The sequence below is a fragment of the Cyphellophora attinorum genome, assembly GCF_001299255.1.
Source record: "Cyphellophora attinorum strain CBS 131958 chromosome Unknown Contig19, whole genome shotgun sequence".
Classification (NCBI taxonomy): domain Eukaryota; kingdom Fungi; phylum Ascomycota; class Eurotiomycetes; order Chaetothyriales; family Cyphellophoraceae; genus Cyphellophora; species Cyphellophora attinorum.
The window spans coordinates 522,742-542,403 of record NW_017253247.1 but is presented as its reverse complement, the minus strand read 5'-3'; the positions used below and the strand labels follow the sequence as shown (position 1 = coordinate 542,403).

Sequence of the window (19,662 nt, the reverse complement as noted above, 5' to 3'; positions counted from 1 at the left end):
GCAAATTGCGTGTTGTTGATGGAAAGTTCTTTCTTGATGGTGCTCTTCATTGAGGTAAGAAGAAGCAGAGCTTCCTTACTCTGGACAGTCCAGACCGCGAATTTATCGGGATTGTGAGGTCCGCAGCAGATTTAGTGGAAAGCTGAGCGATTTGCAAACAGTATGTGCCACCACCGCTCTGCACAGATTATACCAAGGCTGCCTCCCTCACCCTATCTTCCTATATCTGTACATACTCCAGGGACTAAATCTACTCCAAGCAGATCCAATGCGACCTGACCACCGCGTATGACCTTGCCGCTTCGACCACGCCTGGAGCTCGATTATATGTACCCTCAGCTCCTCCTTCCGAACAACCTTCACGTAGAAGATCCAGCTCCCCAACACGAATCCCAAAATCAGGACTACCGTGAACAGCAAGCTTCCCCCAAAAAGCCAGCCATTCCCTGCCTCCGTCTCACGGACTGTATCCGAAAACGCCAAAAGCTGCCCCTCAACATCAAGAGCCACAACCCGAATACTCGCATAGTCCGCAAAATCGTGCGGCAGCACAAAAATATCCTCGAATCCCTGCTTTTGCATAACGTCTATCTCCTCGTACTCGCCCTCATCTCCCCTGCCGCTCTGGCCCCCATAATACCTCGTTGCCTGCAGACTCCAGGTCTTTACCTCCGTTGCACCGTTCCAGCTGACATACAGGTTTCGACTACCTCTAGCAACCTTCGCAAGCGGCTTCGTCCTTGGCCTGCCCACCCAAGGCTCCATCTTGAGCGCGCGATACGACGCAACAAAGTCCGGAAAATCCAGCCAGCTTGGTCCAAAATGCCATTCGCACAGCAGCGCGCCGTCGTTCGTGAACTCGCTGAACATAGCGGAGTGTCCCCATCCTACAAAGACGTCTCCTTTGCCCACCTCGCCGTGTTGGTCGGGCAGAACCTGTACCGAACCCTGGGAGGCGGAGCTCGTCGCTGCCATTGAGACATATTCGTGCAATAGCTTGACGGTTTTGGCCTTCACGTCGAGTTGCAGCATGATGCCCCGACTGTGTCCTGAATGGGTCTGCACGGGTCCGGCGTCGCCGTTATCGTAGATCGTCAGTGTTCCCGAAGCTTCATCGACCCAGCGCGCGTCGTGCTGCCATTGAAAATTCGTTGCTCGGCCGTCTGACAGGTCTCGGAAATCGTTCTTCTTCCCACCCAGAGTCCAGAGCACTTTACCGTTCTTGCCTGACACACAGCAGACCATGTGCAGATGTCGGCTCGAGACAAGGTAGTTCCCGTCGGAATCCTTCTTCAAGGAGTTGATGTGGAACCAGTCCAGTGGGCGCGACGGGCGCAGCCCGTCGAGGGGTGCCCAGTAGTAGCTGTCGTTAAGGGAGAAATGCTCGCTGGCGCGCCACTCGAAGAGGAGGTCTCCTGTGGTGATGTTGATTTCTTGGAAGGCGGACTCGGTGAGGTAGCCTGTGGTGACAGGACGGTTGAGGAAGGTCATGCTACCGTCGGTGATGGTTGTTTGGTCGTATATGGTGAGAAGGGCGGTGTCTGCGGAGGTTATCTGGAACTCGTGTAGGTCTGCGTGGAGGGTGGCGCCATGGGGCTGTATCGTGTGTTGCAAGGTGTAGGATGAGTCGAGCATTAGGTAGACGCCCTGGCCGGACGTGGCGGCTTTGTCGCCAGTCCAGAAGGTGAGGTAGCGGTCGCCTTTGTAGGTTTGGATGTTGAGGTTCATGGCGTTGCGGTATTCGCTAGACATCCAGATCAATTCGCCTCGGGGTGTCATGATTGTCGGTCCGCTTTGGGCGACGTAGCTGCCTTTGGGGGTGAAGAGGATATGGCGGCCATCGTCGCATACATCATTCCAGAATGGGATACTCAGCGCTGGTGCTTCGATGTTGGTGGATATGTACTTGGTGACGGCGTAGGGGCCGTAGATGCCTAGGTCGTAGAACGTCGGTCGCCATGTTGGGACCAGCCAGACTAGGATGGGGCCGAGGATGTTGCTGAATGCCCATATCACCGATCCTAGCGCCAGGAATGTGACAAGTGTGATAGTTGAAGCGCGAGACAAGGTCGACCTGGATGGCAAGTTCATCACTGTGCGCGACACGACATGTGTGGAGGGAAAGTAAAGTTCAACAACATGATTCTGAGCGGAAAGTATTGAAGCTCAGTAGCGTCTGTGAAATGTGGTTAGAGGCGCGACTACAACGGAACAAGCAAGTGGCAGTGCTTTTCCACGTGTTGCAGCGATAAAGCGATAACATTGGCGTTTGTTGATGACGAGTCGACGACTCGACGGCCAGATCTCCGGTAGATCATCCGCTGCAGGTTTCACCGGCGCCTCGAATATTTACGGTCCTGGAGGCGGCGTGTGTCTACTTGGCTTTTCAATAGCTTGTCATTACATGCATCCTGAATAGGCTGAAGATGGTCTGTGTCCGTGAGCTGCCAAATTCAGGTTGTGCAACCACAAGTACATAAGTTATGGCAGCGATGTCTTCAGATTGCAAGAGGCCGAAAAGCTCACGCCGGGACGATATTCTATCTCGCCTATGGGTCCAGTAGAATCCCTGCTCCAGGCGGCATCGGTGGTTGACCGCCCGTGCCGAGTCCTTGGAAGTCGCAATAAGGTTTCCGCCTGAGAGTATGGATCGCAGTGATTACCTACTAGGTAGGGTGAACCTAGGTATGCTGCCGAGGTCCACGGGTATGGCAGTGGTAACGGTTGTCCTTCGTGCGCCCGCGCGTATTCGAGCGGAAGAGGACATGCCACTCACAAGGGGGAAAGCCCGCACTTATATTCCGTCGACGAACGAAAACCAAGAGGGCCATCGTTTCCTTCACTCAAGCAGTAGGAATTCAGTGTTATTTGCATGATTCCGAGCAGGCGTGACTTAATCTCATGCAATGCCAGCGCATTGACTCCAAGTTACTGAATATTGTCTGATGACCTTATTTGAATCAATTCAAACTCAGCTACCTCATTTGCCTACACGCGTTGCCACGCGAACACCTTCTCCAGCTTCAACCATCCCACCGGCTTCGTTCTGAGCCCACCACTATCAATATCCAAGTTCTCGAGCGTTGCCTTTGTTTCGATCTCTGTGATCTTCCACGTTCTCAGCAGGAGCACAAACGCCGCTCCAAGCAGGTACAGACAACCAACAAATATTTGGCTTGTCAGATACCCAGAGGCCGAAGCTAAGCCCAGGCCAAGAGGTTCAGCGAAAGTCGTCGGCGTCACGAGCGCAACGCAGATGATGCCGAACACAGTGGGTAGTCTTTTCAGTCCCACGACCTCAGCTATAACAGCAGTGCAAGTACCTGTGGTTGAGTCAGCATTTCGTTCATAGTATTCGACTTTACACGTACCCCAGAATATGCCAGTGACAGCTCCGGCTGGAATTGCAAAGACTATTAGCACCGCGAAAGACTTTGCTGGCATCCAGATAGCCAGACACAGGATTCCACAAAGTGCTGTCATTGAGCCAGCCATGTTGATGCGTCCGAACGTGTCGCTGTAGTAGCCAATGAATGGTCGGCCGATAGCCAGTCCCAGAGAGAGCATAGCGCCCACGATCGAGCCTTGGGTCTGCGAAAGTCCAACTGATTCTGCGTAGTGTGGTAGACTGAACAAGAGAACCACATACCCTACATCAGTCGCGATGCCCCAGGCGATGATGAGTAGGACTTCGACATGTCCAAGCTCGCGATAGTTGAACGAATTCTGCACCGGCTTGACCATCTTGTTCCGATCTTTTAGCAAGATAGCGGATGCAACGTTCATTACGAGGGTGACAACGGCCAAGACGCGGTAAGTCCATTCGATCCCTACCTGCTGCACGAGATGGCCGGTCAGAAGGCTGTAAAATAGTCCACCGAGCCCAGCGCCCGATGACGCGATACCAACAGCTAGGGATCTTCGCGAGCTGAACCACTGCGGGAGGATGGCCGCAGCCGTGATATATACGAGGCCCATTCCCCAGCCAAAGCATATTCCAACAGTCATGAAGAGGTGCCAGATTTGTGTCGCAAACGACGCTGTTAGCCAGGCTGCCGATACCAGCAAAGACCCCAACAAAAGCGTCATCTTAGTCCCAAAATGCCTACTTATCTTCGACTGGATTGGCGAGATCATCAAGGCTTGCGAGATAGACAGTCCGCCGATGAGAGCGTACTCCAGCTGTGTGGCGCCGGGGAATGTTGAGTTGAACAGATAGTGACTCAAGAAAATCGCCCACGAAGCATTGACTCCCCAGGTGTTTGCATTCATGAGTAAGGCGCAGACTGCTACGACCCAGCCGTAGCCGCCATTGGGAGGAACGTCTTCGACCGAAGCAATGTTCAGCGTGAGGATTGTGGGTGGTTCAACGATGGTGGCTTGGCTACCCTCCGCTCGTGATCCATGCAGCTCTGAAGGAGAGCTTCTTGTGGGCGTCTTGCTGTCTGGCGAGTCATGACTTAACATCCCTGAACCTGATATAGGATGTGAGGAATCTTGTGGCGGTTGCATGGTCGTTGATGATGTTGATGTACTTGAGCTGGCTGTTGAATAGACGAGACTTAGTCGGTCACTGCTCCATGGGTCATTCGTAGCCCTTCATAGCGCGGAAAGTCGGTCTCGTTGTAAACAATGGCAATGCAGACCATGACTCCGCCCTATGAGCAGGTTCACAGGCTTCGAAGAATAATCCATCGGCTCCATATGTGCAGCTTATAGTCGCTCTTGCCGTCATGACACATGAGTCGATGAGGGGTCGAAGTGGAAGCCTACCTAGGTACGACAAAAGGTTACGGTTGTGGTTTCCGCGATGCTTTTAGGCGCTGCGGCAGGCGGTGATCGCCTGAAGCGTCTGCAGGGGAAGTCGGAATCGGATTTGACCGCTGATCCGTGGTCAAAGCCTGGAGGTCCGGGGTACACCTAAGTAAGTCGACATATTTCAATATCAACTTACCTTTTGTTTGTACTTTATATATTTCATTCTCTCATTCTCACCATGCAATCGACCACAGGGTGTGGAAAACAAGCCTTCCCGTCCGCTCAGGCAATTTAAGCCACACGCCGAACGGTTAGTAGTTAAGTGGGTGACCATTAGCGAATCCCGTTTGTTGATTGTTTTTGATTTTTGGCTGAAGAGCCTCCTCGCATGTTGTGCGAAGACTCAGACTTGATCGGTCATACATGACGATCGATAAAATGGCGAGTTGGGACTTCATTCAACGAAGTTCAGGACGTGCATGCTCGCGGCGACCCGAAGAGGTAGTATCTGGCAAGTCAATATTACATGGAAGTCACGAAGAGCTCGCCGTGCAGAGGCAAACTGATGGTGCAGTATGCAGCCCACACAACGCTGATAGACCTTCCGTTGCCTTACATTGATAGTAGGGGAAACAAACTCCAGGTGGCAGAATAGTTGTCGTTTCGTCGGGCTGTGAAAGGTACAAGTACGTGATCGATGCGAACTGGGTCAGCGCAACCCTGGACTCCGGGGCGCCGATCTGGTGAACGATGTATACAAGGGAGACTTCGCGCCTGACTTCGCTTGACCGACACTCAAAGCACCCAAAATCTCAGACCGACAGCTGTAAGCTCTCCGGTAAGGTCGAACTCATCATCCTCGTGCTTCTGGACTCAACACCCTTCGTCAGAACACAAAGAGATCTAAGGAATGTTCATATATGACATCCTTCCAATCTACTCTGACATCCGCAACATTGGCAGCGCTTTCAGTAGCCTCGGTTTCCCGAATGTGCCAGACCTGTTCAATGAAGCGTCTATGCCTCGTCACATCTCTTATGCCGCGTTTGGCGGCATGATCCAACAAGTTCAGGACGAGGTCCTGATGATGTTGCTGATACGCTTCCGTGCCTGAGACTATAAGTGGCCAGAGCGTGAAAGCACCTTCGCACGTCGTACAAAAAGCCATCAGACTATCGAGTGTTGAGCGGACATATCGTAGGAGAAACCTGGGCGTGACTTCTTTGCAAGCTTGGTAGTAGTAGATGACGGTAGCGGTCTTGAAGGCGTGTAGATGCAACTGTTCTGGTGTCGACTTGTGTAGGCTTCCCATCAGCAGATCGCTCTCCGTCCCTAGCGCGTCCTGCTCGCACTCTGATATAAACTGCGTGAGATGCAGTGGCGCAACAACTGCTGTTCCATGCACCCCTTTTCTGCGTATCTGTCCGGCTGTAGCTTGTATTGCGTCGATTGCTTTCATTACCGAGTTTGAGGCGCCTAAAGTCCACCCATAATCTTGAGACTCGGTCAATCCAGCAATGAATAGGGATGCTTGACCATCTGCCAAGGTATTGTTCTCCCAAGCCCGAGGGGCAACGGATCGACCGCCTGTGATAAGCAGCATGAAGCTCTGAGCCGCAAACCATGCGTCACTAGACTGTGACCACAGTTCAAAAAAGCCCTCGCTCCGAAGATACCTCGAAGCGGCTTCCAGGTGATATCTCCAGAAACCACTGCTGCCATGAGTCATCTTTTATGATGTCAGCTGGCAGTCGTGTATCTCTCAGCTTGTGTACTCACCTCGATTAAAAGCAGAGAAAGTATTGTCGTCAGAAGATCGAGGCATTGTATCGCATTCTTCTCGATACAGGATCGAAGTCCAGCCACTGACTTCGACTGGAAATTCAGTGCTGCCTTGGTCATCGTCGTTCGCCTATAGCCTTTGGACGCAAGTGCGAACGAAGCATGAGCGAGTAGTGAGTTTAGAAGGTGGTGTTTGCCCTCCACTTGGCTCAGGTACAGCGCGATAGAGGGATACCGCAGCCAAGGGTTGCGTTCAGTATGGACAGGAACGAGTGTAGGAACTACCACGCTCACGTAAAACTCAATGAGATCTCCGTGGTCCTTCGCAAGACCCAAGTGATGACTGTGAGCATGGCTCAACGCCGATAAGGGTCTAAAGACGGCAGCCTGGTCACCGGGTCGAGGGCTTTCGAAGTCAGATTTGCTCTCTGCCCATATGGCTTCAGTGGTCGCTCGGGAATCGATTTCTTCAGCTCGACGATGCTGCCGCGCTTCGTTTCCGAGCACTGATCGTACCAAGCCTAGAGACTCTGAATTGCGAGACGAGAGATCTGAAGTGGTTCGGCCTTCACAACGAGTATTTACCACGAAACAAGTGAAGTACCTCGAAGCAGGTGCTCTCTGGGCTGATTCTTCTGGGATGCTGCATTGATCAATCAGCCGGTCGACCTCTGCCGAGGACAGCGGCCGATGGCCTCTCCAGGTATGGCCTCTCGCAATCAGCAGGTTGCTGGAACACAGTCCACGGCGTCACTTACAGGGATCTATATATCGTCTGGCGTTTCGCTGATACGTCTTGTTGGTAGAAGAGGTCCAAACAAGCGACTGTTGATATCCGTTGCATTCTAGACGAGCCTTGTTGCATGGCGAGCAAATCGGTTCTTTCAGGTCACACTAGGCACAGAAGCTTGAGCGACGGAACGGGTGGAGGAGTAAGAGAGTCGCACCTTGATTCTTCGTTGTCTGCATCGCCAACAACCCTACTCGTCATTAGGTCATGTTCAGCCATACGGGTCGCCTGGGGCAATACTGTAAAAGTTCGTTGATAGCCTGGGGTCTTTGTGAACCTCGTTTGAGTCGGTTTTTCTGCAGCGTGGCTGTCCATGGCACTGGTCAATTCGAGCCATTGTAGTCATGGAAATACTGGCGCGCTCTCCCAATAATAGTTCAGCTAACAGAAGATGATAGTGTTATCAGACAACCCCATTGGGAACTGCAGCGGAGGTGCCCCGGCGAGCCCCGCAAAGCAGGCGAACCGGGAGGTTTAAAAGGCGAGACTAATTCGGAGTTTTGGCTACCTCAATTACACTTCAACTTCATCTGTGTACTTCGTACACTTCTCAGTCGCCAGACAACTCAGGAGAACGCTTTCTCAACAGCGTCAGCGAAATCCGAGAGCTTGTCATAAGCACCAGCAATGTCAATGAGACCTTCTTGTTCCAATTCCTCGCGATGTCCACCCATGGTTGAACCTCCTCTGGCAATCCAAACGCCAGGCTTGAAGTTCAGCTTTTTGGTCATGACATGATCGAACTCCAGGCTTTGTGCAACGATAAGTAACTCGGATTTCTCGATGCCGAACTTGGCAGCCTTCTCTACCACATATTCGTAGTTCCTCGGATCAGGTTTGTACGACCCGATCGTCTCGGCGGTATATATCCCATCCCAGTGCGCGTTTTGCAGCGGTCCGCGGCGTGTCCTTTCAAAAGACTCGTTGTCGACGTTACTCAAGACAAAGAGCTTGTAATGCTTCGCCAGGCGCTCTAGGGCTTTTACTGTGTCTGGAAACGCTGGCCATTCGCCAATGCTATGGCCGAATGCCCGTTGCGCATCTGGTGAGAAGGAAACGCCCAGGTCCTGAGCTACGCGTGCGTACACTCGTTCCAACACCAGAGGATATTTCAGTGTTGGTTCGGAGGCCCAGATCTCTTTTTGGTACTCATGATAAGCGTGAAACAACTGTTTCTTCAGTTCAGGTGTCTCCGGAGAAGGTGCAAGCTCTAATAGTTGCGGCAGAATGCCGGCTTCCCAGTCAATTAAGGTCGCGTAAACGTCAAAGAAGAGTCCTTTCGTTTCCTTGAGGTCAGTCGCCATCTTTGCGTTGCTCAAAGATTGGGAACATGGTGCTGAACTTGCTTGTTTGTACTGTATATGTATATGTGTCTACGTGTCTTCATGGCCAATCAGAAAGCATCGGAATAGTACTGCAACGGGTACGTGGCAGGCCCGGCTGTATGCAAGGTTCACGAACATTGGCAATTAATAACGAGGCCGAGCGCGTTCTCGCGTGCCGGACTTATTTTCTATTTCTTCCTCTGGTCACTCGTTATTAGTTTCCCCATGAGTGCATTGCCTGCGTTCCTCAACCTCATCACAAAGATGCAAACTCTGTCTGCGTTCGGCGTCTCGACGAGACTGATTACCTCCAGTGTCTACATTCACGCCAGAAGCCATGGAGTCAACCTATAAGGCGTTCGGACGTGATCAAAGAACAGGGTGCTTGCTGTCGCACGAGCAAATGCCTCCGCCTGTGTCGTTATTGACGCCAAACCAACCTTGCCTTTGCGTACTTGATACGGGCTTTTCTTAATCTGCGTCTTCTTCAAGTCGGGTAGCGCGAGATGGATTTCTTGAAGGAGTGACTCTCCCTCACCTCTGGGCCGAAGGATTGGGTTGTCTTCTCACAATGACAATGAGTACTGTAGGAACGATGAATGGTAACGACGAGAAGCTTAGCGGCGTAGGCATTTCATCTGCGCTGGAAGCTTGCCATGCGACTTACAGCGAAAGTAACCCACTGTCAGCAGCACAGCATCGAGACAACCTTGCCTATTTTCCCGGCGGCAATACAAGGAGCGTCATGCATGCACTTCCGTTCCCACTGACCTTTCAGAGAGGCGAACGTGCGACCTTGTACGATCTCGACGGACACGCCTACATCGATTTCCTTAACGAGTATTCTGCAGGTCTGTATGGACACAACCCGGTCCCCATCCAGAGAGCAATTGTTCAGGCCACTGAGGATGGCTGGGCTTTGGGTGGGAACAACGTAGAGCAAACAAAATTGGCGAAGATGATTGTCGAACGCTTTGCGAATAGTATGGATATGGTGCGTCTCACAAATTCTGGAACCGAGGCGAACCTCATGGCGATCGGTGCTGCGCTCAACTTTACTGGCAGAGACAAGGTGAGTCTACACGGATGTCCTATCTGTTAAGTACCAAAATCGTCACCAATGACCCCAGAGAGACCCAACGTTATTCTGATTGAGAAAAGCAGGTATTGGTGTTCACCGGCGGGTACCACGGAAGTGTGTTCTCGTTTCTGCCCAATCTCAAGAGCAGGAGCATGAACGCACCATACTCATTCGTGCTGGCACCTTACAACGATGTTTCGGGTACAGCTGCAGTCATTTCTGATCACAAGAACGCAGTGGCTGCAATCCTCGTTGAGCCCATGCAAGGTGCTGGTGGCTGCATCCCTGCGACAATAGCGTTTCTGCAGTATCTACGCGAGGTCAGTAAGAGTATAGGGGCTTTGCTGATATTTGATGAGGTCATGACGTCGCGCTGCGCTTGGGGTGGACTGCAAACGAAATATGGGATACACCCCGATCTTTGCACACTTGGCAAATGGATCGGCGGCGGAATGAACTTCGGCGCGTTTGGTGGCCGCAGAGAAATTATGGAGATGTTTGATCCGAATAGACGACAGCTCGTGCACTCGGGAACTTTCAACAATAATGTTGTTACCATGGCAGCTGGAGTTGCAGGTTTGGAGCTGCTCAGCAGGTCAACGCTCGATAAGATGAATGATTTGGGAGATGTACTAAGAGAAGACATCCATTCCGCAATACAAAGGTACTTTTCTACTCCAGGGCTATCAAGCGCAGACATGAAAAGGACCCAGAGACCGCCCAACATTCAGGTCACAGGCATTGGTAGCGTTTTCAACATTTCGTTCCTAGGGCACCACAAGGAGACCCTGCAGGCACTATTCTACCACCATATGCTGTCAAAAGGAATTTACCTGGCCACGCGAGGATATGTCGCATTGAGTATCGAAACCAAGGAAGAGCATATCGCGAAGTTCATGCTAGCTGTGGAATCATTCCTTCTAGCATACAGCCACGAACTGGTAGACTAGCACATAAACATTCGGTTAGCTCTCATATCTACTGCACGTTCATGTAGCTTATAGCCTGACTGTCGGCATAGAAGCCTCGGGAGACGGACGCTCCAGTCGATAGTTCCGGTTTTCCTCTTCTTCGGCCTAGGGCTCCCACCGATGACGACCGCTTGAACCGCGCTCAACCTTGGAGCAGTATGTGCCTGGAGAACTCGCAGCATTAGATATTTCACATGAATGTATCTCTCGTACGACATCGACACGTGACCTACCCTCACAGGTCCCTCTCTCCGTACAGCGAGCGGCCGTTCACGTCGCCACAACCGATGCCGGCGCCGGTAGCGTCAAGTTAAGCAAGTATGCGTTGATGGCATCGCTCGCCTCGCCGTGCAATAGGTAGCTTGTGTGCCCGGCCCCATCCCTGAGCAGCAACGTTGAATTATCGATCCCCGCTCTTACATTCTCCGCCCACAGGTAATTGCAGCTCGGGTCGTACTTGCTCTGCACGAGCAACACCGCCGTGTTCGTGGTCTCGTTGCTGGGAAGCTGGGCTTCTACAGAGCCGTTGAGGAACGTGATCGGGCTGGGGTTGTAGTTCCACGGCACGTCCATATTCTGCTGTGGGTAAGTCGGGCGGTGGCCGAAGCCGAGACATTGCATTTGCTCGGTCCAGGTGTGGCTCGCCCCGCGCGACAGCGGCGCAATATAGCTGCCCAACTCCAAGCGGTAGCGTAAATCATCGTAGTTGGCGAGTGCGTTGCGGAAGTCCAAGCAGGGGATCGCCACAGCCGCAAACGTTGCGCTAGCGTACTTCGAGCGGGCGAGGCTGGACTTGGCGTATGTTTGTGAAACGGCGGTAGCGTTGCCCTCAGCTGCCAGGGCGAGCATTTTTGCGACGGCGGGCCAGCCCGGAGTGAGAGGCTCGTCTGGCGACTCAAGCGCAGGGCGTCGCGCATGACGCTGAGGAATTCGGTGGCCGTGACGTTGGCGTAGCAGGAGCCGTTGAGGAGCGAGGCTGGGGTGCCGATGCAGCCGGGAGCCGGAATGGGGTGGTTGAGAGCGGATGTGACCGTAGTGTTCCAGATTGAAAGTACGTCGCGGCCGGTGAGGGGGCAATTGGTGGTGTCGGTAGTGTTGCACCATAGTGCGAATTGGTTGATGACAGACTCAAGGGTCTGGGCGGCGGTGAAGAAGAGATTTGTGGCCGAGCTGGTGTGGTCGACAATACCATCCATGGCGATAGTGCGGTAGCTCTCCGGAAAGAGCTGCGCATATGTCTGAGCGATGACAGTGCCATAGGAGATACCTAGGAAGTTGAGTGGGCCATCGTTGAGGGCGATGCGGACGGCTTCCATATCCCGGGCGACAGATCTGGTGTCGATGTTGTACAAGAGCGGGCCGGACATGTTATAGCAGGACTCCCAAATTTGGATCTGCGTTGAGACGACGGTGTCGAAATCCTCTTGCGAGCTGGGAAATTGTGTGACGCGTTGGTTCCAGAGATCAGGATCACACTGTATGCCTGTACTCAGCCCAAACCCGCGCGGATCCATGCCGATCAAGTCGAAGGCCTCCGTGATTGAGTCTGGGAAGAACTCGAAGCCAAGCGCCTGTGCCCCGATAAGTTCTGAAGTCGGTACACCTGGACCACCAGGATTCACGAACAAGCTGCCAATGCGGTTGCCAGGTTTTGTTGCTGCTAGGCGTGTAAGTCCTATGGTAATTTTCTGTGCTGAGGTGTCGCTCCAGTCGAGGGGCACAGAGAACTCAGCACACTGAACGCGAGTGTCGTTGAGTGGGATTCCGATGATCGCAGTATCATTACTCGAGCAGTTGCGCCATGTTATCGCAGCAGACGCCTGGCAAAGCAACGTTGACAGGACGAGGAAGCCAGCAGAGCTCGAAACACGTGTAGGCATGACGGCGGCAGACTTGGGCAAATTATTATGGAATGGCTGAACTTGCGGTTTGCGTTCACACAGCAATGTCCTCGCAACGATATTCAACAGTGGGCTCAAGGAGCATTGACTCACGTTGTGCAGAATCAAGGAAAGGGAAGGGCCCGTCCGTGACAACGTACTTTGGGTGCACCGACAGTCTGGAGCAACAAGCAAACTCTCTCAGCCAGCAGCGACTCACCTGTCATCAATTTCAGCTGGACAGTATCACTGGCATGTTCGAGTCCCGACTCAAAGCTGAGAAGCGTATTGAGAGCAAAGGGTGTGAGGACGCGTAGGAGCAAAGTTTATAGTTAGCTACACCTGGGCATATTCTCCACACCACAGCAAGGCTGCGGTGGAGCCTTATTGTGCCTCGGTTCGCAGGATTCGTCACGAAATGCCACTTCAACATTGTATCGATCAGAGCAACATCTGTTCTGGGCAGGACACCGTACACGATGGACCGGTAAGCACACTAGCGGCAGTCCGAACACTGCCAGCCATCGCGATGGAATACATCAGTGCGATTCAGTCCAACACGGACACCCTGAAGCCCTCCCTCTTCGAACTCCTCGCAGAGCAACAACTCGCCGCTCTTCTCCCACCATCCATTCGCTACATTCTTGCGATCACCACACACCGCTACCCGCGCTACCTCCTTCGGATACTCAACAACTTCGACGAAGTCTACGCGCTCCTCTCCCTCTTAGTAGAGCGCTACTATCTGAAGACTTTCGGCGGCAGCTTCACCGAGAACTTCTACGCCCTGAAGCGAGAGCGCGTCCTGCGCGTCAACGGAGGCGAGATCAAGCGCACCCAACTCGCCGTCCCATCAGAAGTCCGCGAGCGCTTGAGGATAAAGCGCGCGGATATCTGGAAGAACCTTTTCATCCTGGTTGGAATCCCCTACCTCAAGCGCAAGCTGGATGAAAGCTACGACATTCACATCGCGCCCAGTGCAAGTCTCCTGAGGCCGCAATATGTCGACCGCAATGTCCTGCCGTCAGACGCCACGCTCAAGCAGCGAATCATGCACTACTACAAACTGTTCCTTCGCAGAATCTACCCTTCGCTGAACGCAGCATACTACTTCAGCATTCTCGCCTTCTCCCTGGGCTACCTCTTTGACTCTACCAAGTACTCCTCGCCCTTCCTCTGGCTAGTCTCGACGCGCATGCGCCGTATGTCCGAAGCAGACTACCGCGCCATCGACGCAGCCAGCGATGCCGCCGCCAAAGCAGCCTCCGCAGCAGCAGGCCGACCGGGCCAAGGCCTAGCAGGCATCTTCCACCCACGTACCATGTACCCACGCCTTCTTTCATCGCTTCGCCTCTTCCTCCCGGCTTCGATCTTCGCCCTCAAGTTCCTTGAATGGTGGCACCAATCCGACTTCTCCCGCCAGCTGACTCGCAAAGCCGCCGAGGGGCTTGAACTCCCGCCTCCTATCATCAGCGGGCTAGATCTCATCAAGAATACCGACCCAGAGTCTGGCCTTACGACACTCGAAAAGTCGCAGAGCACCAAGAATGCGTCAGCAAATACGCCTCAGAAACGCCAGCCCCCAATCTCAAGCACGACCTTCCTCCCAATCTTCACCGTCCCACCGCCAGCAACATCCGACCTATGTCCGATCTGCCTACAGCCGATCTCGAACGCCGCGGCATGCCAGACGGGGGCGGTCTATGATTACAAGTGTATCTTTCAGTGGCTGGAGGGAGCACATGACTTGCAGGAGAGGTTCATGCGTGGCGAGGAGGAAGCGGACGATGGTGACAATGCTGGAAATGGGACCGGCAAGAAGAACGGGTCGAGTAGGGAAGGGAAATGGGAGAGCGGACAAGGGCGATGTGCGGTCACAGGCCGGAGAGTGCTTGGTGGGACGGGTGGGTTGAGGAGGGTGCTTGTGTGATATTATATGATACCCTAGAGACGAAGTTCCATGACCTGTTCACGAGTCCGATACACAGCACCAGATGGTTACTTGGGTAGAAACTTGGGAATGCCCATGATCAAGCGCTATTTCTAAAGAAACGCAATCGCGCTGCAGCAAGCACGCTACGATATGCTCGCAGGCTTCGTGAAACCCTGCCTTGGTACCAGAATGCTTTGACAACGCATTTCACCACGTTGCGCCGTTTTGACATTGACCGCCACGACTTTTATGTCTCTAACATAGCCTTCACACAGCTCATTCATCGTGGACCTCCATTGTCCCATTATGATGCCCATTGACCGGACCAGCCTTCTTCGCCACCGAAGCCTCCTTATCGATCATTTGCCGTGACACCGCCACAATGTTGTCTTCGATCAATTGCTGTCCGACGTCTTCGATGTGCTTTTTCGGATCGACTTTGCCCACATATCTTGTCTTCAGCTGCTCCTTTGTGAGCTCCGTCTCCTCCCGTACTCGCTTCTCGTAGCCGTCTGCCAGGTCCACCAGTCTCTTCAGACTATCCTCGTTCTTCTTTCTCTCGCCTCCGAAGCTGCTTGGTAATTCGAGGCCTTCTGTCCAGACTTCCTTGTGTAAATTCATGAGCATGTTCTCCTCCAACCCCGTTTTCCGATACTGAATGCCGATGCTGTAGTAGTGTCTGTTGAGGCCGTGGATGAGGGCTTGTATCGAGGGCTTGTTGAGGTGGCCCAGATTTGAGGTAGTTTGTCTCGGCTCTTGCCCCATCATGAGAGTCTGAGGGTTGATCAGGCGGAAGGCGTCGATGACGACCTTGCCTTTGACGGACTGTATGGGATCGACGACCACAGCAACCGCTCGTGGCGTCAACTGTTCGAAGGATTGTTGTGTGTTGATATCGACGCTCGAGAGCCAACAGCCGAAGCCAGGATGTGAGTGGTACCAGCCAACAACAGTCTCTGGCCGTCCGGTCTGCCGCAGCATGTCCATCATCTTTGTCTGAAATACTGGATCGACCGATTCGACCGAGACAGAGGTACCGGACTGTGGCATGGCGAAGACATCTACTACTCGCACTGTGAAGTCGTCGACGAATTCTCCGAGCATCAAGCCCATGACTTCCATCGGTACTCCTGCGCGACCATGTCTTAACATCTTGAGGAGTGCCAGTGATGAGATATAGACCGTTTCCGAGTTATCGACGAGGTTCACTTGGTCGCCGCCACCTTGTCCACCGCCCACGCCCATCTGGGCGGCCTGTAGCATTCGGTTGAATCTGTCCATCTTCGCTTATGAATCGTAGTGAAGAAAGGAAGGAGGTTCAGGGTGGTCGAGTCAAGTAGCAAATGAGGTATGTTGGTTCCGAAGAATGATGCGCGTTCTCCAGATGCCTGCACTGACTCTCGCCGCACGAGGCTGAAGTTCAGCCTTACGACTTCAACTACAAATGCCCACCGATGCCCTTTCGTTCGCCAGGACTCCACTCAATTCTACGCCCAGGTCCCAGCCACCTTCTCGACAACCATACTTCTTCAAACGTCGCACATTCTAACACATAATCAAATATCAAACACCAAACATAAAATTGCGCGCGGCGCTGGTCGCTGCGTGTAAGTGTTGAGTCAACGGTGAGCAGGTATCGAGGCAGGCCATCCTCCATACATATATCACAAATTCACGAATTTCAAGATGTCGACGTCAAATGGCTTCGCGCCAGTCGACGCCGTCAAACTTGCAAGCAACAATGACGGCAAAAGGGTTGCTTACTTCTACGACTCTGATGTCGGCAACTTCGCATATGTTAGTGGTCATCCAATGAAGCCTCACAGAATACGACTGGCTCATTCGCTGGTCATGAACTATGGCCTCTACAAGAAAATGGAGATCTACCGTGCGAAGCCAGCATCGAAGTATGAGATGACTCAGTTTCACACCGACGAGTACATTGACTTCCTCGCCAAAGTGACACCAGACAACATGGAGTCCTATCAGAAGGAACAGCAAAAGTACAATGTCGGCGACGATTGTCCTGTCTTTGATGGCTTGTTCGACTTCTGTGGCATCAGTGCTGGAGGATCGATGGAAGGTGCGGCACGGCTGAATCGGAAGAAAGCTGACATCGCCATCAACTGGGCAGGTGGCCTCCACCACGCCAAGAAATCTGAAGCTTCTGGGTTCTGCTATGTCAACGACATCGTCCTTGGCATTATTGAACTTCTTCGCTTCCACAAGAGGGTTCTCTACATCGATATTGATGTTCATCACGGTGACGGTGTCGAAGAGGCATTCTACACCACCGACAGAGTGATGACTGTTTCATTCCACAAGTACGGCGAGTACTTCCCAGGCACTGGCGAACTCCGCGACATCGGTGTTGGCTCTGGCAAATACTATTCAGTCAACTTCCCACTGCGCGATGGCATCGACGACTCATCCTACAAAGGCATTTTCGAACCTGTCATCAAAGCCACCATGGACTTCTACCAGCCATCCGCCGTCGTCCTACAATGTGGCGGTGACAGTCTGTCAGGCGACCGTCTGGGCTGCTTCAATCTCAGCATGAAAGGCCATGCCAACTGCGTCAACTATGTCAAATCATTCAACCTCCCCACACTCATCCTTGGTGGCGGTGGCTACACCATGCGGAACGTCTCACGCACCTGGGCTTACGAAACTGGTTGCCTTGTTGGTCAGAACATGCAGGCTAACCTCCCATACAATGACTACTACGAATACTACGCGCCCGACTACGAGCTCGATGTTCGCCCCTCTAACATGGACAATGCGAACTCGCGCGAGTACCTGGAAAAGATTCTATCGCAAGTCCTCGAAAACATGAGGCGCACCATGAACGCCCCTTCAGTACAAATGACCGACATCCCACGCGAGTCGCTCGGCATTAACGACGACGAAGACGCCGCACTAGATGATCTAGACGAGGATATGAACGCCGACAAGCGAATCTCAGACCGACAGCGAGACGCTCACGTCGACAAAGAAGGCGAGCTTTACGACTCCGAAGACGAGATCATGGCCGACGGCACTAACGGCCGTTCACCTCCAGGCAGAGACATGGAACGGGCCCGCTTAAACTATCGCGACATAAGAGACCCGGAAAATGGCAATGGCGGCGATTCAGGTGTCGATACAGGAGGCAGCCAGCCAGACACAGATGTCAGCATGGCAGACGACGTCGCTGCTGAAGCCGCTGATATCCTTTCGCCTGGTCTACCGGCAGCCGCTCCAGCCGAAGGTGAGACGGAAGCCGCTGCGGCGGAGGTGAAGCAGGAGGCCGACACGGTGGCAGACGAAGGCCTGCTGGAGAAGGAGGTTGCCAACGCGCAGGGCGAAGCTGCTGCAGCTGCTGCGGAGTTGACGGAAGAGGCAGAAGCTAAGCTACCAGACTAGTGGCTTGAAGTTTGTGACCCGAGTGACATTGCTACGTATGAGATAGGTCGACTTCCCAGGAGGACTCCAAGGAGGACTTCAAGGAGGACTTGATCGGACACCTGTGAGTGCTTGTGCTGAATGGGAAAGGGCAGCCACGACTGCCGCTGCGACGGTCGACGTCCGGAGAGGACTCCATCGAAATTGTGGTAGCTTGTGCTGAATGGGAAAGGGCAGCCACGACTGCTGCGGCAATGGAGAACGATATCCTTAATCTACCAGTGGTCGGGAAGACTCTGCTCATTAGCAAAGCTCATCGATGCACGTTCAACACGAATAGTAGTGCTAGTAGCTTATGAAACAGACAGAAATCACACATCGATGGGTCTCTACTGTTCCCGATCAACGCGCAGCACGACCTTTCCCCTCCCCTTCCTCCCTTTCCCTTGCTCGACGCGCATCATCGCCCCCCTCCCGTGCTCTAGCTCCCACACACTCTCCACCTCCCCCATTAACATTCCCTCCTTCACCCACTCCCCCAATCTCTCCAATTGACCCATATCCGGCTTCACAATAAAGAACTCGAAATGCAATCCCTCCCTGTCCTCCACCGCTAGCTTTGCCTTCACCTGCGCAGCCATCTCCTCATCTAACGTCGCCAGTCCGCCCTCCAACGGCCCACTGATACTCATTACCCGCCCACCAGGGACCTTCACAATGCCATCCTGCAGGATGATATCCGCGGCGATCTCCCCGCCCGCGGCTTCGATAACGAGGTCAAACGGCTCAGTGATGCCGGCGTTGCGCAGGGCGGTGGAGAGGTGGAAGTCTGATGTGGTGTAATCAAGGACGACGTCGCGTGAAGGGTGTCCCTTAGGTAGGGGATGTGCGTCGAGGAGCTGACTGCGGTCACGTGGATTGGATCGGGGTTGGAGGGAAGTTTGGCGAGTTTCAGGCGAGGAGGCCGACTGTGCCGCTTGCGCCGGTAATGAGAAGCCGTTTCGGTTCTTGTGCGGGAGGGCGGCTGTGGCGTTGGGCGGTCGTAGTTGTTGATGGTTCAGCGAAGTGGCCGTTGGTGTAGAGTGCTTGGTATGCTGTCAGGCCAGAAAGGGGCACAGTTGCCAAGGTGGCAGATGATGTGCGGTGGAGGTGCTGGATGGACTGTGGTGCAAGTGCGATCTCATTCTCGTACGCGAGCACGTAGTCTGCTGCAGCGCCGTCGCGGTCGAAGTCGATCAGTCCCCATACTCGATCGCCGGCCTTGAACTTGGGAGATGGCGCAGTTGTTGCGTGGTGGACTGTATCAATGGTCCCAACGACGTCGTGTCCTGGTATGGCCCCGGCCCATGGTTGAAAGCGGTGTCGCTCGAGTGGCTCTGGCCATGTCAGTTCGCCTTTCTGGAGAGCGGTGGTCTGGACACGTAGAATGTAAGCATTTGTCGAGCAGCCCGCTGGAACAATGGGCTTCGGGATGTCTTTGGAGAATTGAAGAGCCTCTGCTCTGCCTTTCTTGTTAGGGTAGTTGAATGCTGGAACATGGCCATCAGCGGCGCCAGGCAGGTGAAGTGCGCGCATTACAATTGTGATCAGGTTCTAGCATCCGAACGGAACGTTGGTCCTCCCAGAGAAAGCCATCACTTTATACCTTACCGTCAATACTGTGCCCAGTTGAGGTCATGAGCATGCGACTTCGTGGGCGAGCATTGGATCATGTACAAACTTCCTAACACGGCCAAGCTCGTGTTCGGGCTGTAGACG

The 19,662-nt window shown here is 53.4% G+C and overlaps 10 protein-coding genes across 10 annotated transcripts; 3 read left to right on the top strand and 7 right to left on the bottom strand.

Moving 5' to 3' along the window:
• Positions 1–333: 333 nt before the first annotated feature.
• On the bottom strand, positions 334–2,091 carry AB675_12184 (uncharacterized protein; the record flags this gene model as incomplete). The annotated part of the gene is made up of 1 exon (XM_018141091.1): positions 334–2,091. A coding segment is annotated over one exon (1,758 nt), but the record flags the coding sequence as incomplete, so codon positions are not given.
• An 897-nt stretch (positions 2,092–2,988) lies between these two features.
• Positions 2,989–4,512, bottom strand: AB675_12183 (putative transporter MCH2; the record flags this gene model as incomplete). The annotated part of the gene is made up of 2 exons (XM_018141090.1): positions 2,989–3,323; positions 3,372–4,512. The coding sequence occupies 2 exons, from the start codon at positions 4,510–4,512 to the stop codon at positions 2,989–2,991; spliced, it is 1,476 nt and encodes a 491-aa protein (XP_017998406.1).
• Positions 4,513–5,644: 1,132 nt separating this feature from the next.
• Positions 5,645–6,660, bottom strand: AB675_12182 (uncharacterized protein; the record flags this gene model as incomplete). The annotated part of the gene is made up of 2 exons (XM_018141089.1): positions 5,645–6,487; positions 6,538–6,660. 2 exons carry the CDS (start codon positions 6,658–6,660, stop codon positions 5,645–5,647), a joined length of 966 nt encoding a protein of 321 aa, XP_017998221.1.
• Positions 6,661–7,896: 1,236 nt separating this feature from the next.
• On the bottom strand, positions 7,897–8,634 carry AB675_12181 (uncharacterized protein; the record flags this gene model as incomplete). Its single annotated transcript, XM_018141088.1, has 1 exon — positions 7,897–8,634. One exon carries the CDS (start codon positions 8,632–8,634, stop codon positions 7,897–7,899), a length of 738 nt encoding a protein of 245 aa, XP_017998245.1.
• A 616-nt stretch (positions 8,635–9,250) lies between these two features.
• On the top strand, positions 9,251–10,686 carry AB675_12180 (Beta-phenylalanine transaminase; the record flags this gene model as incomplete). The annotated part of the gene is made up of 2 exons (XM_018141087.1): positions 9,251–9,727; positions 9,820–10,686. 2 exons carry the CDS (start codon positions 9,251–9,253, stop codon positions 10,684–10,686), a joined length of 1,344 nt encoding a protein of 447 aa, XP_017998270.1.
• A 291-nt stretch (positions 10,687–10,977) lies between these two features.
• Positions 10,978–12,587, bottom strand: AB675_12179 (putative hydrolase; the record flags this gene model as incomplete). The annotated part of the gene is made up of 2 exons (XM_018141086.1): positions 10,978–11,540; positions 11,603–12,587. The coding sequence occupies 2 exons, from the start codon at positions 12,585–12,587 to the stop codon at positions 10,978–10,980; spliced, it is 1,548 nt and encodes a 515-aa protein (XP_017998292.1).
• Positions 12,588–13,116: 529 nt separating this feature from the next.
• On the top strand, positions 13,117–14,517 carry AB675_12178 (Peroxisome assembly protein 12; the record flags this gene model as incomplete). Its single annotated transcript, XM_018141085.1, has 1 exon — positions 13,117–14,517. One exon carries the CDS (start codon positions 13,117–13,119, stop codon positions 14,515–14,517), a length of 1,401 nt encoding a protein of 466 aa, XP_017998262.1.
• A 279-nt stretch (positions 14,518–14,796) lies between these two features.
• Positions 14,797–15,801, bottom strand: AB675_12177 (26S proteasome regulatory subunit rpn11; the record flags this gene model as incomplete). The annotated part of the gene is made up of 1 exon (XM_018141084.1): positions 14,797–15,801. One exon carries the CDS (start codon positions 15,799–15,801, stop codon positions 14,797–14,799), a length of 1,005 nt encoding a protein of 334 aa, XP_017998291.1.
• A 405-nt stretch (positions 15,802–16,206) lies between these two features.
• On the top strand, positions 16,207–17,925 carry AB675_12176 (Histone deacetylase RPD3; the record flags this gene model as incomplete). Its single annotated transcript, XM_018141083.1, has 1 exon — positions 16,207–17,925. The coding sequence occupies one exon, from the start codon at positions 16,207–16,209 to the stop codon at positions 17,923–17,925; it is 1,719 nt and encodes a 572-aa protein (XP_017998287.1).
• A 368-nt stretch (positions 17,926–18,293) lies between these two features.
• Positions 18,294–19,479, bottom strand: AB675_12175 (uncharacterized protein; the record flags this gene model as incomplete). Its single annotated transcript, XM_018141082.1, has 2 exons — positions 18,294–18,803; positions 18,874–19,479. The coding sequence occupies 2 exons, from the start codon at positions 19,477–19,479 to the stop codon at positions 18,294–18,296; spliced, it is 1,116 nt and encodes a 371-aa protein (XP_017998401.1).
• Positions 19,480–19,662: the final 183 nt, after the last annotated feature.